Source organism: Acinonyx jubatus, chromosome E4 (assembly GCF_027475565.1).
Source record: "Acinonyx jubatus isolate Ajub_Pintada_27869175 chromosome E4, VMU_Ajub_asm_v1.0, whole genome shotgun sequence".
Classification (NCBI taxonomy): Eukaryota; Metazoa; Chordata; class Mammalia; order Carnivora; family Felidae; genus Acinonyx; species Acinonyx jubatus.
This window is the reverse complement of record NC_069395.1, coordinates 39,387,197-39,405,117: the sequence shown is the minus strand read 5'-3', so window position 1 is coordinate 39,405,117 and position 17,921 is coordinate 39,387,197. Positions and strand designations below refer to the sequence as shown.

General features: G+C 45.1%; 1 protein-coding gene across 2 annotated transcripts in view; it reads right to left on the bottom strand.

Moving 5' to 3' along the window:
• SMYD2 (SET and MYND domain containing 2) overlaps nt 1-16,094 on the bottom strand; it is a 50,844-nt gene extending 34,750 nt beyond the window's left edge. The window contains exon 1 of one of the 2 annotated variants that reach the window (XM_053209110.1): nt 15,828-16,094. In XM_053209110.1, the coding sequence (XP_053065085.1) occupies nt 15,828-16,000 (173 nt within the window). In that variant the 5' untranslated portion in view covers nt 16,001-16,094. The remainder of the gene's footprint in view (nt 1-15,827) is intronic. The other variant, XM_027074449.2, reaches the window with a different exon arrangement.
• Between the last annotated feature and the right edge of the window lie 1,827 nt (nt 16,095-17,921).

The following is a 17,921-nucleotide window of genomic DNA, read 5'->3' as shown; positions in this document are numbered from 1 at the left end:
ATTCTGGAAAATATGGATCTGCCACCCTGACCTTGACAGTCTCTCATCTGATGCGACTGGTGGGATATTAACAATTGTGATTTTTTTTTATATGGTTTGATGAAGTACATCTACTTTTAGAATGCCTATATAAGTCGGGGAACCATTCAAATGACATGTATGATATTTTAAAAGTCACACATGGGACACCCGGGTGGCTCAGTCGGTTAAGCATCCAACTTCGGCTCAGGTCATGGTCTCACGGTCTGTGGGCATGAGCCCCACATCGGGCTCTGTGCTGACAGCTCAGAGCCTGGAGCCTGTTTCAAATTCTGTCTCCCTCTCTCTCTGCCCCTCCCCTGCTCGTTCTCTCTCTCTCTCTCTAAAATAAACATTAAAAAATTTAAAAGTCAAGCATGACTAAAAGAATCATTCAAAGTGCAAGACCAAGGGATTTCAATGTAACACAGTACATAAGTCTCACTGATAAGGCTTCACATCGCACACTATGGGTCTAACCTTTAAGGCAAATTCACTTATCAAGTTTTACTGTTGAATCAAAAAAAAAAATATCCACAATTAACTGAAAAGGCTATTAAAATACTCCTCTCTGATTATGTATGTTTGAAGCCGGATTTTTTCCACACAGTTCAACCAAAACTACATAATATCACAGACCAAATTTTCAGAAGCACATTTGAGAATCCAGCTGTCTTCCGGAAATCCAAACATTAAAGAGATTTGTAAAACTGTGGGGTACCACCACTATTCTCATGGATTCTTTTGTTCCGTAAAATAGTTCTCATAAAAACACATCATGTTAGCAGTCACGGCTGTTGTCATTTTAAGTTGAATAAATACAATTTTGTTTTAATTTCAAATACGGTGAAATATTGATACACGTAATCCATAGAAACAAAAGCTCCTAGGAATTCTCAATTTTTCAGAGTATAGAGGGATCCTCAAGACCAAAAAACACGAAAACTGATCTAACTTGACAAGTCCATCAGCTCCATGAAAAAGACATTATTCCTATTTTTGAAACGAAGTTAATGAGGACCCAAAGGTGAAATATCTAAGCCAATGTGATCGCTCAGCAAGAAGGTGCAGAACTAGAATTCCCACATAAAAGTACAAATTTTTGTCTTCATTGTGTAAGAATATCCTTCCTTGAGTATTGTGACAGTATTCAGGAGGACATACTACACGAAGCAGCAGTGATCTACGTGTCTGGATAGCCTCACAGTAATAACAAAACAAAAGTAAAGGCACTCTCTACTCTGGTCTGCATAGTGTCCCAGGTCCAATGCCACCCCATTCCTGCCACTTTGTTTCAAAGATGCAAGGGGGCGAATCCAGGATCAGTTTTCAAAATGAGATTTGGGGAGCGAGCACCCCCACAAAGAGGATTTCTCAGCCAACTGTGTGACACGGTAATCGGTTTCACTTAAAATGCAGTGGAATGAAATAATGATTAATTCTGTAGTTAGGCTGTGGAAAGAAAGTCCTCCCCTGTCGTTCAGTACGATACATCTAAGTGTTCCTCAGACATCCACAGGGCTGGTCCAAGCTGGATCGTGTCCTCTGGGAACTGGGTGATACAGTACTGTAGCTTCTCACAAACTACCAACCAGCTTTGCCTGGCTCCGAGGCAGATTTTACCGCATGTATGCCCATAAGGCACCTGCTTGGTCATATGTGAATGCTCTTAACATACATCTTCCTGAGCCAGAATGCCTTCAGCATGGAGAAGGAGAAAAGCTAAACCAGTCACTGATGGTGAATAGCATGCAAATCTACTCTGATCTACTTTGGTATGAGCAACTTTAGATGAGGCGGGTGGTGGCAGGGAGAGGGAGATGTTTCCACTATCCAGATACATGCCTCAGTTCTTTCTGTGGCTAGGGAGAGATATAAACTTTTCCTAAGTCTAAGGGTTGAAACTCAAACTAAACTTTGCTGAGCTGGTACCCATATTGTGTGTGCATGTGCTTGAGAGAGTAAGGACGCAGAGAGAGAGATTCTGTGAGTGTCTGACTATTGCTGACTGAGACGGTTAGCCCAAGAGAAACTTCATATGGGATATCCGTTTTCACGGTAGGAACATACAAGGCATTTGGAATAAACTCTGTTCTTACAGAAGACACAGCCATAAACCTTTCATTTGCAATGTAACCTGATCTGAATTGTCCAGGAGGTTTGGGGAAAGACTGCCAAAAAAAAAAAAAAAAGAAGAAGAAGAAAGAGAAGAGAACTCTCAACGAAAGACTAATAAAGGCCACTTGGAGGAATAAATTGAAATAACCCAAAAGGAATGGAACTCAAAGACAGTGAGGGTGAATCACTAATAACCTCTCACAGGGTCTCCAGCTCAGAGTGTGTACCCACCTGGGCCTGCGGTAGGACCCAGCAATTCTCATTTGATTGGTCTGCACTGGGATTTTTAGAAAGCTCCCTAAGAGATTCTAATGAGCTTCCAGAAAACAGAACTGCCTGCTGAGGCCTTTGGTGATCCTTTCGGGCTGAGCGTTTTTTGGGGTGCAGAATTTGCTGAATCGTGTTGAAGTAATTCTTCTCTGCAATGCAGATTGTTTGTGAGGTGACTCCTCTTAAGAATGAACGTTCCACACTGGATGTGTTGGGTTGTTTAGCTCTGCTGATGGTGAATGTTAAGGCAAGAATAAGGTGGCTGACACGGTATTTTCCAACTATGACAAGAAGGTATCTTAGAAGCCAGATGCAGGTTTTAAGAGAGAAGGCTGTGGCTTTTTCCCCACCTCTCCTGATTCCTGCCTTACAATTTAGGGTGAATATGGGGAGTTACTTCCCCAACTCTCTATCTCAGATCCCTTTCTCTTCCTGGTGCTGGAGGTGCTATGTGATCTCAGGCAAAGCATGAATCCTTTCCGAACCTTTCCCTCCCCTGTAAAGATCCAGTTTCTACCACAAAGGTTTGGTATGAAAATTAAGTGAGAAAACACAAGTGTACTACGATCACACTTGTAATTAGCCTCCGCTCTTTTTTCGTTTTTTTAAGTGGTCACTACTGAAAGACCTTCAGTACAATCTCATTCAGACTCACATTTGAGGATTTATGTCTAAAGTCTTTGTTTTATGGGCAAACATCTACCCTGCTGTGAACGGAAGGGCTCTTTGGACTTAAGAAATGATTCCATCCACAAAGGAGAGAGATGTCACAGGAAAGTGCAACTATCTGATTATCAGCAACTAGAACAGAACGTAGGCAACACGCTCCTGTCATTTTCTACTGGAGGAGACACACACAGTGATTAATTTTCTTGCTTTTCAAATTTGGAAGCCACAAAGATCAACAAGTTAGACATGTAATTAACAACTCCAGCTAGTTAATGCGTTGCCGCAGGTGCTGTTGGTCTAGATAAAAAGGATTTGATCCTGTAAGCTCCCTACTTTCTGCCACTGAAATGAATGCTTCGTGGGTTTCACCATGAAAGAAAAGGATACCGGCATGGAGGAGGTTTGCAATAACAATTACTTTTAACTAACGGCGACAGAAGAAGTGACAAGTATGCTCTGTTGAACAGAGGCAGCCCCAGCCAAATGAAAAAGAGAAAAGGAAAAAAGCCCAGCGGCGCAATATAACTTCACCATGGGTTGAAATAAGACAATCAGAAACAAAGTTAAGCCTCCCACCCGGAGAGAGTGGTTACACTAGCAAATTTTTATTTGAGAGAAATAAAAATTGGGGGAATTGTGGGGGGGCCCTATTATCACCCTGGTCAGGGGACAAGGATAATACTAAGGCTACAGGTTTTTGTGTAATAGTGAAAGATGCTCCACGTATCACTTTAATCCACGATGTAACGGTGAAACGGACCCACGTGCAGCGGGGAGCTTCTTCCCGTGCTGAACCTTCCCCTTCGCACCGGGCTTTGTTCTGAGGCTTGTTAAAAGTTACAGCCCGGGGCCTCTTAGGGAAGCAGGAAATATTTAGGGCAGTGAAGTAGCAACTAATGTCGGTTTTCCCAACTACTGGAACAGGAGCCATGATTTACAAGGAGGACGCTGGGCTTGGGGGTCGGGGCAGTGAGTGGTTGGCCTTGTTATAAAATTCTGTCACGGGGCAAGATGCGGTGACACAGGTCAAAGGGCAGAAATTTTTAGTTGTACGTTCTGGGGCTCTAACCTACAGCATGGTGACCACGGTTAATAATTCAGTACCATATACTTGGAAGTTGCTACAAGTAGATCTTAAGCATTCTCACCACACACACAAAAGTGTGTGAGGCGATGTGTTCATTATCCTGATCTTAGTAATCATTCCACAATGTATATATCACATTGTCAAGTTGTCTCCTTTAAATATATACAATTACACTTATCAATTGTTCCTCAGTGAAGCTAACAGAATACTACCAACATAACTATACACATCACGGATGCGTTAAAGGTCAGCTCAGCGATGAAAAAAACGTGACGACACTGATTTAGGTTTTGTTGTAACGCAGGCTCTGGTGGAGAGGAAATGTGCCTTTGTCTTAGAAAGAAAAAAATTCATGAAGCTTATGGACAGAAGAGAGAAATATTCAGCCTAAGGAACAGGGAACATTAAACTATTATTTGCAGCCACTGGATGGTTCCTACCTTCCAACCGCACCTTGTAGACCCTTTAAAATCCCTAACGGTTAAACCTGCTCAGAGAGGGCATCCAGGTATTTCCAAAACTTAACATTTCCATTTGGAAACGTTTTATATCCTAACTTCTATGCGAGATCTGAATGACACTTCCTTGCTACTTTGTCTTTCACTTCTCTGACTGGGATGTCAAAAGGAAAGAAACAATTAATGCCTTCCTTTTTACCTCCATTCTCTCATAAAGGCACTGACAATACATAACATCCACCGTTTCCTCCAGTGGTACAATAAATGATGGATGTTATCATTAGTGCCTTGTAATGAATACCAAGAACACTGGATTCCCCTACGACCGCTATGGCCCTACCTTCTACAACACCCAGGTGAGTAAACATCAAGAAAAAGGACAAAACCAAAGTCATTAAATTGAACTGTTTAAAACCTTGGAACTTTTCCTATTGCTCATGTCAACATTCTGGCCACAGAGTAAGAAAAAAAAAACAAACAAACAAACATGTAAAAATACCTCCATAACCTAACGCTAAATGTAAATTCCAGAACAGAGGTCAGGCTCTCTGCGGCCACACGTGAGAATTAACACCTTGCGCAAGAAACAGGTGACCTGTTTTGCATCTTACTTATAAGAAAATGCACCTTTTAAAACTGCTTACAGGAGAATTTTAATAGGGGACACTCTCTCACCCCTCTGGTTGTATTTTCCTATAGACAAAAAAAAAAAAATGTGTTTCAGTGAATGACTCCATCGTGGACTATACCTTGAGAACTCAAACTTATCAGCTACTGTTTGAACAGACTTAAGAGACATTTTTCTTTCAATCCTTATTGATTCCATTTGTATTTCTGAATAAAAAAGGACATTTTTTATACTATAAAACTTTGTACATGAAGCAGTGAAGAATTAAGTTACTGTACGTTAGCCAAGTAAGCTCTAGTCCAAAAGTATTATTTTCTCTGTGTAAATATTGCACCAGGCTCTGGAGGAATGATATTTTTGTAAAAGTTGAGCTAGTTGGGGACATAAGCCCTACCTTCATGCAAATGGTGGTAAATATAAATATCAGGGAAGATGATTCAGCATCCAAATGGCCTAAATGACACAGAATTGAGAGCAGGAAGCTACTTCTAGGACTGAACTCTTTAAGGACACAGAAGTTTGGGTACTTACAGAGAAAGTTGTGTTACTCACCTCTGAATCCCCAGGGTCAGAACACAATGCCTAGAATAGCAAAGTGCTAAAAAAAGAAAAAAATGTAAATAGTAAACTACTGTAAAGTAAATATAAAATAGTAACTCAATAAAATGAAGAGATCTGTGGGCTGAAGTATTTGAAGGGAGTTTCATAAAAAAGATACAGTTTGAGCTGGATCTCTCTTGAGGATGAACAGACTTAGGGTACAAGGCCTTGCCTGGGAAGGAGGCCCAGGACAGAGAAGGGAATAATGCAGAGAAAAGCACTCAAGGTTACAAATGGGCAAAAGGAAGGATGAAGGATGACACAGAGCCTTTGTGGGACACTGGAAAGAAACTATCCAGCCTGTGGTTAGGGTGTGAACGGAAGAGCAGGGAGGGACAATGCTGGCTAGTGTGGGAAGGGCACTTAATATGGAGCACGGGAACAATCAAGATTTTGTCAAGAAGATAGGCATCAGAGTGCCTGGGTGGCTCGGCCAGTTAAGCCTCCAGCTCTTGATTTCGGCTCAGGTCATGATCCTGAGTTCAAGCCCCGTGTCAGGCTCTGCACTGATAGTGATTCTCTCTCTGCCTCTCCCCACCCCCCCCCCCCCACTCTCTTGTGCGCGTGCTCTCTCTCAAAACAAATAAACTTAAGAAAATAGGGATCGATGAAGGCTTCTGTATTTGTAAGGATTCATTTCCAAGAATGAGCAGAGTTATATATTTAGAAAGGTGAAGAGGTCTGTCCAAAGAGCCACCAGTAAAATAAGTTGCAGAAATGAGACTATTCATTTAAAAGTTATTTCCAAAGGTAACACAGAGCCAGGCCTGAGGCTAAGAGCTGGGTCCGCACTCAGGAGCAAGTGTGCCCAAGGAAGTCTATAAGAGGGGCCGTGGGAGCAAAGACGAAGGGAGCTACCCCAGCCTGAAGAAATCAGGATGTGCTTCTGGGAACCGGACAGTCAGACAAGCAAAGACAGACAGCGAGGGAGAATCAGCATGACGCACGCATTTGTGGACGCATGTACATGCGTGTGTGCGTGCATATGTGTGTGCATGGGTACGTGTGTGTGTACCAGCCCTGACAATTTGGGATTGCAGCAGTGAAACTAACCCTGCAGAGCAGGAGGGACTCAAACACCGCTCCCGATGCCCAGCCCCAGGGTCCCCAGCAGGCAGACTTGACCTCACAGTGGAGTTCTATCGCCCTTCTCTGAAGATACACAGAAAGAGAAGGTGGAGGTGAGCTTCCTGCCCTGCTCTGAACCTGGAAAGTACTTCATAGCTGAATGTTTTAGAAGGCCTGGGCACGTGTGGAAATGAATTAAAAATTAAGTGAAATAAGTAGGTTGTTTCTAAATTCTAACTTTGTGAACCTGAACCAGAAATGAACGTTTTTAAGGTGAAAGGACCTTAACGTTTTCCTTAAAGTGATGGTTAGAAAGATTTACTCAGGTGTATGAGTGGATTAAATTTCATTAACTTCCAAAAAATGTCTCCTCAAAGCTGCAGCTGTTTTAACACAATGTGGGGATGTTCCAATTCATTAGACCTGAGTATTGGATCAAAGCTTGCCCTTAGTTTGCAGAAGTCAGGAACTAGGGTGTGTGGTTAAAGCAGAACTGTCTTTATGACATATATGGATTATCAGTTTTCGACTAAATAAAACAAAGAAAAATACTCAACCCCCACACCGTACTGCCTTCAACCTGAAGGAATACCCGCTGAAACCTCACACAAAGTTCAAGGCACCCTGGTTGAAATAAAGATGGAAAAAACAAAAAACAAAAACCAAAAAACCCTGCTACAATATAAGCTCCGTGGTGATAGGGACTTTTGTTCCTTTTCTTCACAGTTGTTTCCTAGGGACTTAGAACCCAGCGAGTGCTCCAGAGAAATAAATATTTGTTGAATACATTAAAAATAAAATCCCTGATCTCAAGGAGTTTACCATCTGCTGATAATTAAATGTCTCTTACTGTTGAGGTCTGAAGGCCACGGGAGGCTATCCCTGTGAACAGATTTGTGCCACTGATGGACAAGAGCTGTTTCAGGTAGCACCCAGGAAAGGGCTTCCTATGCAAACATCCCCAAGGGTGAGAGAAATCAACAAAGCATGAGCCCAGAGCCTACGTCCCTGAAGAGTCTTTCCTGGTACTCAAAGATTGGAGAGAAAAGGCTCTTCGTGTCCAAGGTCTCTTTATTTTGCCACAAAACGCAACATAACTCCTTTCAAGTGCCAGGATATGAAATCCTTGAGACTTTTATTTGGCTCAGATGAAAAAGTGTATCATGTTGGTCAGCCAGATTTTCTCTCCACCTCTCTCCCCCAGGATATGCCTGTGTCTTTAAGTGCTGGTGGGATATTCACTTGTCTGGTGAGTTGCCTTTATTTCGCCTCTTCTCCGTGGTGACTCCGGATGCCCTGAGCACTGACACGCCCTGTCTATCATAGTGCACTTGTGGATACTATGATACCAGTGTGTGAGCTATCATGGCAAGCATTCGGTTCAGATTCTAGGGACCAGAGACTTGCCAAAGCTAAGCGTTTACGAATTCTCAGACCCCCTTCCTGTAAAAGGGAATCCAATCTATTTTAATAATATGCATGCAATATCTCCACTCCGTCATCTGAAACCCTCCACTTCGTGTACAAGAATCACCAGATTCTATGTTAATAAACTGGCACAAGGAGCTTCCCTACTATTTTTAAACTTTTGATTGAAGAAGAAGCTGAAACACAGCTGGATTCTCAGCGAATGCATGGACCAGAAAGATAAGTTGTTTCCTGAACCCTCAAGACTTTTCGGTATTATTTTCCTGCTAAACTGCATATTTCTGTCCTTCAGAGAAGTCTTGGAGGGATCGGATTTCCTTCTGTTCTATTGTGTTGGTGTGAACGCCTTTGCAATTGAAAAGGAGGCCTCTGAGGGTGGTAGGAACAGAGTCAGCAGAAGTTACACAAAGTGAGGTGTGTGGCTTTGTGACTGGTTAGAGCACCCGTGCTAATGAGGCCAAGGTCACAGGTTCAATCCCTGAAAAGGCAGTGACTTCAGTCAATTCGCTGCCAGAGCAATGCACCCCTAAACTACCAGATTTGCTAGAAATCCAAAGATGTGAAGTTGGGGATGCGGGTGGGAAAGGGGAGGCTGACAGAGAGGCTGACAATGTAAGTCCCCTGAGAGCGGACAGAAACCTCTAGTCCCAGAACTGGCTGCTCTCTGGGGACAAGGGGCCAGCACACAGGCGGCTTCCCCCAGGGAACTGCTTGCTATAGACAACCAAGGAGCCGCCAGGCCGACCAGAAGAGGGCTCAAAGTCAGAATCTGGTCAAATACAACCAGGGTGCCCTGTTGTAGGCCTAGTTCCATGGAAACGATCACAACACACATATTCAAAGACTCTAGGCAAACCCAGAGAGGGGCTGTCTGTGAGAGGCGCAAGAAAATGAAAAATCAGTAACAGAGAGGAAATTCTTCTAAATCCCATAGGCCTTACACAGATCAGAGAAGCATGGCTGGAAGTGAGAAATGATTACCTCGGTCTACATCTGAAGTCTGAAAAAAGAGGTGTGGGTGTGGCGATGGGGCGTGACTTCAGTTATCAGTGACTCCAAGAATATAAAGAATATTTGCAATTATTGATTGCCCCCTTGGGAAACAGAAATAAAGCGGCATTAAAATTGTAATTATTTTTTCCTTGTGTGGACAAGAAAAGGAAAGGGATAGTAACCTAAGGCAAAAGAGGTAAGTCAAAAACACCAAAATAAAGGAGATGAGACGCTTGGCTGGATCAGTCAGTACAGCCTGTGGCTCTTGATCTTAGGGTTGCGAGTTCGAGCCTCTTACTTAAAAATAAGATCTTAAAAAAACAGAAAACACTAAAATACAGTAGAAACCTTCTTTGCAGTTTAAGTTCTAAAACAGGCAACTTTGCTGCCTGGGTTCTCACCAGTTTGGAGTTCTTCTGAACACCAGCTCCTACCAAACTATAGCTCTGAGCCCTGGATCTTTCCAAAGAAATGTAAGACATGTCTTAGTGTTTTTTTAAAGAACTTTCTGACAAGGAGTGTGCAATCTGCTTGTCCTACACAAATACCATCCGGGGGCCTCCTAAATTTTATTTATTTTATTTCCAAATCTAACCAATTTAACTTTGCACACAGCAAAGTTCTGAACAACGACTGCGTTGAAGAAAAACAAAAGGGGTTATACTCTGATGCTGTCTGACCAGAGAGAAGAGAAACAAACTATTTATATGTAGGTATAAAGACTTAGGTAACAAACTCCTCTTAGCTCCAGCATAATATTTTTAAATATTCCAAACCCACAAAAGGACCAAAGCCTTGTGTTCTTTTTTATGTTTTATTATGTAATAATTGATACATTAAAAAAAAACATAGCGTTCATGCAAATTCAAAGGCACTGTAATAAAAACATCTCTGAACCCAGAACAACCTAAGATATAGATCAAAGATAGCTCCATCAATTTATTTGTTCAACTTTTAGAAACATTAGTTTGTCAAATTACCTATGAGGGGAAGGGGAAGCAAAAGAGGTAATAAAAATAGCATTCACTCTAGAGAAAGTGTGCAGGGAAGAGCAACACAGGTCGACTCAGGCCAAAGGGAGTAAGGGAAGGAAGATCACACTTGGAAAAGGAAATTGTGGCTCAGACTGTGAAGAGCACAGAGCCTGGCCCTTTAGAAGACACTCAATAAACATCCGACCAAAAATATGTGAAATTCAAGGACGCCATTTCACCTCTCGAACGCTCAGTTTTTTCCTACCTGCAGTGGAAGCCATCCTTGGGAGGATCAAAAGAAGAATGTATCTGGAAATGCTTTATGAGCTGCAAAGAACAGCATGACTTTAAGGAATGTCGTTTTATGGGATCTTCAGATAGTTTTTATTGAGAGGATTTTGTGCAATTGCTTTTGGGGAAGGAAAGGAATCAGATGCCGGTTTTAACTCGCCAGGGTTTGAATTTCACTTCAGCATATCCTGCTGCTGTTCTGTCCCTTTCATGTCAAATCATTTCCAAGCGTACAGGTTGGTCCCAGAGCCCCTAGAAGCTATAACAGGAATTATGCTCCCGCATATGAAAAATACGCGTGTGATGGCACTTGCCACATCTGAAATCATGCAACACTTGAAGGGCAGACAGGAGCAATGACAGGCTTGCTATGCAGAAAATTCTGTTTGTCTCCCTTTCTCTTCTCAAATATTTGCTTCATCTCATGGTAATAGACTATTAAAGTGTCTAAGCACTTTTAGAAAAGGCTCTTTAAAAAAAAAAAAAAAAAGGTTTACCTGTGTATGTTCATTCTATCATTTCCATTAGGTTTAGATTTTGAGAACCAGTGAAATCCATGATTACTCCGGGGGACCTGGGGCTCAGAACTGCTGTTCTTAGCTCTGGGTGATTGTGCCATCTGAAGGATGGCTCTGCTGGTCAACAATTTCCAGTTATTTCCTCCCTGGTGTCCCACCCCCCCCCCAACCCCACCGTGATAAAAATGTCCCTGACGCCACAATATTTTATCACCCTGTGTAACACCCAGCACAAGTGAGAGTGCCAGGCGGACTGTGACAGCTTACTCTGCTCTAGCCTAGCGCAATACTAGGAGCATGACTTCTGTTCCAAGTTCACAGGCAGGTGTTCGTGGAAACATCGTAAACATACAGGAACCTGGTTGTTCAAAGACATTAAGTAATTCGCCTAAAGACAAAACATCAGGACGGGGGAAGCCAGAACTCAAACCAAGCCAGTCTGGCACCAAAGTTTCTGCCTTGTTGGCTCTAAATAAATGAAAAACTTGAAATACTGTAATGTTGAAAGTGACAGCATAGCGTCTCCTTACCTGACGTACAGATGGCTGGATTTGGTTTTATTTCATGTAACTTCTTAGAGGAAATCTGTTATCTGTATAGTTTAATCTTACTACCTATTTTTTTTTAAAAAAACAACAACAACACTGGAGCAAAGGAGGAATTCTCTTTTAGAGCATGTGTCTATTTTTCATTCAGAAAGCAAGATAATTTGAGAACATCTGAAGTCATTTCTCCCCTTAGAGACCCTGTAATTCTCAGAGAATGTTCTCGGGGCGCCTGGGTGGCTCAGTCAGTTAAGCGTCTGACTTCGGCTCAGGTCATGATTTCATGGTTTCTGAGTTCAAGCTCCGCGTTGGGCTGTGTGCTGACAGCTCAAAGCCTGGAGCCTGCTTCAAATTCTGTGTCTCCCTCTCTCTCTGCACATTCTCTCTCTCTCTCTCTCTCTCTCTCAAAAATAAACATTAAAAAAAAAATATATATATATATATATATGTATGTATATATATTCTCAGAGAATGTTCTCAGAATCAACAGGATCACAGCAGCCCCCCGGAATGACTCCCCCTTCTGATGCACAGCTTCAGGGGCTCGGCCCCAGGGTTCTCTCAGAGAACCTAATCGTGTCTTAAGAAGGCAGCCTCAAGAGTTCTTGACTCTTAATACTGATTAAAATCAACTCACTATTACTTTGACAGTCTGGTAAAACAATGGGTCAGGCAGGACGAACAGTGCTATGCAATAAAACCGTGAAGACACTTCCATCTCTACATCTGCCGAAACAGGACCTCTCGGTCACTGTTTTGCCCATGCAAGCATTTTAATTTTTAAAACCACTCTGAGTAAGCCAGGCATGACATAAATTCCCTGAAATGGGGTTCTAACAGCTTTACTGCAAGGAAGCTAAGTGGGCCTTCCTACTTTTCCTCATACTCAGAACGAACTGACAAAAAAGGCAACATTCTCGCCCTTAAATGACCCAGGAACCAAGAAAATCAAAGATCAAGAGGGAGACCTCTTCCCACCTGAGGAACTGCAAAGAATGAATATTCAGATAGAACTGCGTTAGGGCAGATTTTTTTCTTTTTTGAGAAAAATAACATAAAGTATTAAAATATGTCCTTGAGGGGCGCCTGGGTGGCGCAGTTGGTTAAGCGTCCGACTTCAGCCAGGTCACGATCTCGTGGTCCGTGAGTTCGAGCCCCGCGTCAGGCTCTGGGCTGATGGCTCAGAGCCTGGAGCCTGTTTCCGATTCTGTGTCTCCCTCTCTCTCTGCCCCTCCCCCGTTCATGCTCTGTCTCTCTCTGTCCCAAAAATAAATAAACGTTGAAAAAAAAAATTTAAATAAACAAACAAACAAATAAATAAATAAATAAATAAAATATGTCCTTGAATACCAAGTATGAAATATGACATAAAAATATCTGCCATAAACCGGGGGCCAATAGCCAAAATAAGTGTGTGTGTGTGTGTGTGTGTGTGTGTGTGTGTGTGTGTACATAAAATGTACCTAAGAGGTGTGATAGGGACAGCTCCCAAATGGGAAACATTTATATTTTTAGGAGCTGCCTTCTAGCAGCTGAGGCAAGATACGCATCCCAAGTATCACCCACCAAACTGAGAAAATGTGATACAAATTTAAAATTCACAGAAACAAATCTTTGAATTGGGCCAACACCAAGAAAAATCCCATTCGACTGTGGCCTGAAAAACTTCCCTTTACTTTTTCAATTTCTAGAACAAACTTATTCCTGCAGAAATCACTTATTTTCCTTCAACATAAGTGAAACCCGAATACAGCCTCCGGGGGCTCACTCATGTCAAGCAATATTGTTTATGCTAAACTTCTAGCACAAGCAAGGATGAGGAATAGTTGTGTTTCTTGTCCCGAGGGGGTGGGGGTGGGGTGGGGTGCAGAAGTAGCAGATTTTGCCCTGTATGTTTCAATAGTGGAGAATTCTGCTCCTACTCCCTTGAGGTACTGCAGAGACATATATGTGTTCCCTCTACTACAGCCGGACGGACGGAGCTGTTCTTCCACATAATCAAATAGTTGACAGCGGAAATGATGCTGAATCCGTGAGAATGCTCTAACCACGAATTCTAAACTAATTGAACTGAACAGAAATCAGAGTGGAACTCCAATTTCATAGGGATCAAGGTATCATCATTTCTTGTGTGTTACTTTAGTTGATTTCAAATGACTCCTTAGAGAGAAGAAATGAAATGTGGGTGTTGACAGAAGTTCACCAAAGCCAAACAGAGAAGTGTGGCCGGAGTGGGGAGTGGGGGCAGATGCAGTGGTACCGCCCCCAATGCAGGAGGCAGCCCTGGTGAGGGGTCAGGGGTCGAAAGGCAACAGTTAATGACACTCACAAACGCCATTCAGAAAAAGGAAAAACAAAGCACATGCTCTGTCGCATAGGGCGGGGTGATCTGTGGAGCTGCATCTGACCATACGTTAATGTTCTAAGGTTGGGGGTGTGGATAGTAGATACAGTTAGGACACTCACAGCTCAAGGGAAGCATCTCTCAGCTCTGCTTCTCCCGCTCCGAACCCAGAGGGATTTGATCTTTAATTCACTGGAGGAGTGCACCGGTAACTACGACCTGTGTACCTACTATGTGCCTGGCACTGTGATCTTCTCTCACAGGATGGACTCCAGGAATCACCAGGATCCCTGATGGACGAAGCACCTTCTGTGCTGGGTGACCCCGCTTTGCTCCTGCCACTCCAGACACCCACACTGCTTCAGACTCCGAGCCACAGCGAGGCTCAGAAGATCAAGGGACCAGTCACAGCAGCCTTTTTAACTTTGGGAAAACCCAATGCTCACTTCACTCAAACGTTGCAAAGTGGTGCCATGACCCTTTAGCTCTTGACTCACCAATTCAAAGAGCCACATCACATACAGCCCTTAAGCTGCCCACGGCATGATTCTGCGTCTAGTGCCTTTCCAGGTCCCCCCAAGCGGAAGACAGTTCTGGCAGGGAGTCTGGGCAAGATTACTATAATATTTAGCCTTTGTCCCTTCTTTTGCTATGTCTTATCGTAGAATAAGGCACACAAGTCTGGGAGACTGGGGACTCCAGTGTATGTTGGACTTGAGACCTGTATTCAAAAGGTACCTGCAGGACCCCAGGTCAGCATAATCTAACCCAAGAACCTCCATTTCAAAGATGAAGAAACTGAGGTTCAAAGAAAGTAAAGCAGGGTCCATTCTTCAGAGACAAGCGGAAGGTTGGGTACAAACTTACTTCAACGCCATGCTTCCTGTCTCTGGAATTTTACTGAGCACCTAACTAGTAGCAAATGGGCAGAACTGAAGAGGGCAGATTTCATTCCCCTAGCTAGAGGTGAGACTACGTGTACACAACCACGCTACCTCTCTGAGGATTAGTTTTCTCGTCTGTAAAAGGGAGACAGTGTGCTGGACTGGTGATTTCTCATGTACCTTTCAGGTCTGAAACTGTCACAGGGCTTGAGATAGAATTATGTGTCGCGGTGTATGAATACGTATGTATGTGCACATACGTGAGTATATGTATACACATGACATGCTACAATTAAATATCATTTCCAACCACACATTTTGCCTAATGCCCTCAGAGACCATGTTTTCAAAATCTCAAACCAAGGTCAGGCACGTCCCATCAGTGCAGCCCTTCAGAATCTCGGGGCGTGCTCAGCACCCCCTCTGGCTTCTCTCCAAACACAAGCGTTGAGTGAGAAGGAAGAGGAGAGGCCGCGTACTGTACAAGAAATGTTAAGTGTCATTACGTTCCCAGGAGGAAACGGCCAAGTGTGCGGCAGGGCTGGGCTGTGGGGGACAGAACACACCGCAGGAAGCACAAGTTAAAGAGGACAGACTGGCTGCTCGAACTCGGGGCCGGGCCGGCAATGCACCAAGAGCGCAGCGCGTGTCCGTGTTTGGAACAAGCCTGGCTCCGAGCCCACGTCTGAGGCCAGGACCCTGCACTCCCGCGCGCGCAACTACGAAAAATGGGCCGTGCCGGGGGCGCGCGGCGGGCGCTTTGGCGGCTCGGTCCCAGCGCACGTGGCACGGCCGGCGCGGGCCGAAAGCGCGGCGGCCGCCCCAGCCGCCGGCGCTAGGACCCGGCGCGCCGCGCGCACTTCCTCCCGCCGCGGTCCGAGCCGCCGCCGCGGCGCCCCCGCCGCCCGCCCGGCCGCCCGCGCCGCCGCCCTACCTGGCGAAGCAGTACTCGCAGTGGTTGCCCCGCTCGTTGACCGTGAGCACGTAAGCGTAGGCCGGGCAGGAGAAGAGCAAGTCCCCCACGTGGAAGGGCCGCAGGGCCCGCAGCCCCCGGCCCTTGCCGGGGCTGCAGAAGCGCTCCAGGCCGCCGTCGCCCGCGGCCCTCATGCCGGCTGCGGGGCGGGACTGGCGGGGCCGGCGCGGGGGGCACCCGGAGCGGCGGCTCCCCGCGAGCTGTTATTGGAGAAGCGTCACCCAGAGCCGCGGGGGGGGGGGGCGGGGAGGGAAGCCGCCGGAGACGCGGCGGCGGCGGCCACCGCTCCCCGGAAGGGACGCCGGCCCCGCCCGGCCCTCGCGCGTCCCCGGTGGGGGAGGAGGGGGACCGGACCGGCGGCCCCGCCCCGCTCGCCGGACCCTCGGCGGCCGCCCGGCACGCGCTCGGGACGCTTCCGGTGTGGCGGCGACCCGCGCCGCAGCCCGGGCGGCTCCTGGAAGCGGGGCGCGAGGCGTGTGCGTCTCCGCGGGCAGAGCGGACGCCGTCCCCTCTCCCGTGGGCGGTTGGGGTCGCCGCGGGCGGCGAGGTCCCAAGGCCTCCTCGGACAGTCAGCCTGGCCCACACGGTGACCAGCCCTTGGCATAAAGAAGGGGACAAAGGTGTTTTCTCAACCTTACGTAGTCTGTCCTTGTCAGAGACCCTGTAAGGAGTGGTCTGGGAACACCGAAGAGAAACCACCGAGGAAGAGTGTGACTTGCTGAGGGCTAAAGGGTGCTCGCCCAAGGTTAAAGGCTTTTAAACCTCGTGAGGCTCTGAACCTTCCAGGGAGTCTCTTGAGTGTTCAGTGTGAACGTTTGCCCCTCTAGTGGAAGTTAATTACAGGAACAGGAGAGGAAGTGGCGCAGGTCAGCAGGGCTCACTGAGTCTCTGCATTCAAGACTTTCTCTTTGCAGAGAAAGCAGGAGATAACCTTGCCTTCAAGGAACTTAGACTCCTTTGGGGTCCAAAAGCCATGCTGTGGCCAGAACAGTAGGCTAGAATTTGCAGCGGTTTTAATCGCTTCGACCACTCACTGTCATCTTAGAAAAGTCGGTTTGGTTACGAATCCCAGAGAGGATTTGAAACATGCAAAGCTCATTGAACAGTACTTGGCACATAAGTCCTATACACGTGCATGCTATTGGTATTACTCCTATGACAAAGGAGGATATAGTCTGTGTTCCACAAAGAGTTAAGGAAGGACTGAAATTGACAAGGAAGGACTGAAATTGACAAGGAAGGACTGAAATTGACGTGCATGCGGTAAAAACTCTTGAAAGTGCGAAGGGAGAATTTAGCAGAAAACACTAATACTAAAAACTCAAGTTTGATCTCAAATTATGTTACATGTGTGAGTTCAGGATTAGTTTAGCAAAGGGAAAGATAAATACGATTTGGAATATGCCATAAGATCAAGAGAATTTTTAACCCCTCAATAAAATTCCTAAAAAAAGGAATAAGCCTCTAGTCCTCCTGTAAAGAAAAATACATTATGGACACTTTCATTTATGACTTTGAAGAAGCATTCACTGAGTAGCCACCAGGATAGAAAGATGGACAAAATGTAGGCCTGAGTCATTGCACTTGACACATTCACAACCCAATGACAATTACTGTTAGTATAATGGGCCAATTGTGCTAAGTGCCTCAAACACATTATCACATTTTTTCCGTAACTGCAACAGCCCAATGAGTTAGGCATTAAGTCCCCCCTTTCCACAATTAGGAAACTAAGAATCATTTCCAAGGCCACACAGTAAGTGGCAGAATTTGGTTTCAAACTCAAGTAAGTCCGAATGTGAGACCCATGCTCTTAACCCAAATGTCCCTCTGCATACAAATATAGCTCACCAAGGAGTCTTGTTATGGCGGCTTGTGCGCAGTATCCTGTGAGAACACAAGCAGTGAGTGACAAGCTCAGCCTGAGAAATGCGGGTTGACTCAGGGCCTGGGCCACATGCAAGGAACGCTTGAGCCTAAAAGGATGAATGAAACTTTACTAGCAAAGGAGCAGAGACGTTTTCTGGGCAGAGAGAAATGCACACAAGGACAGAG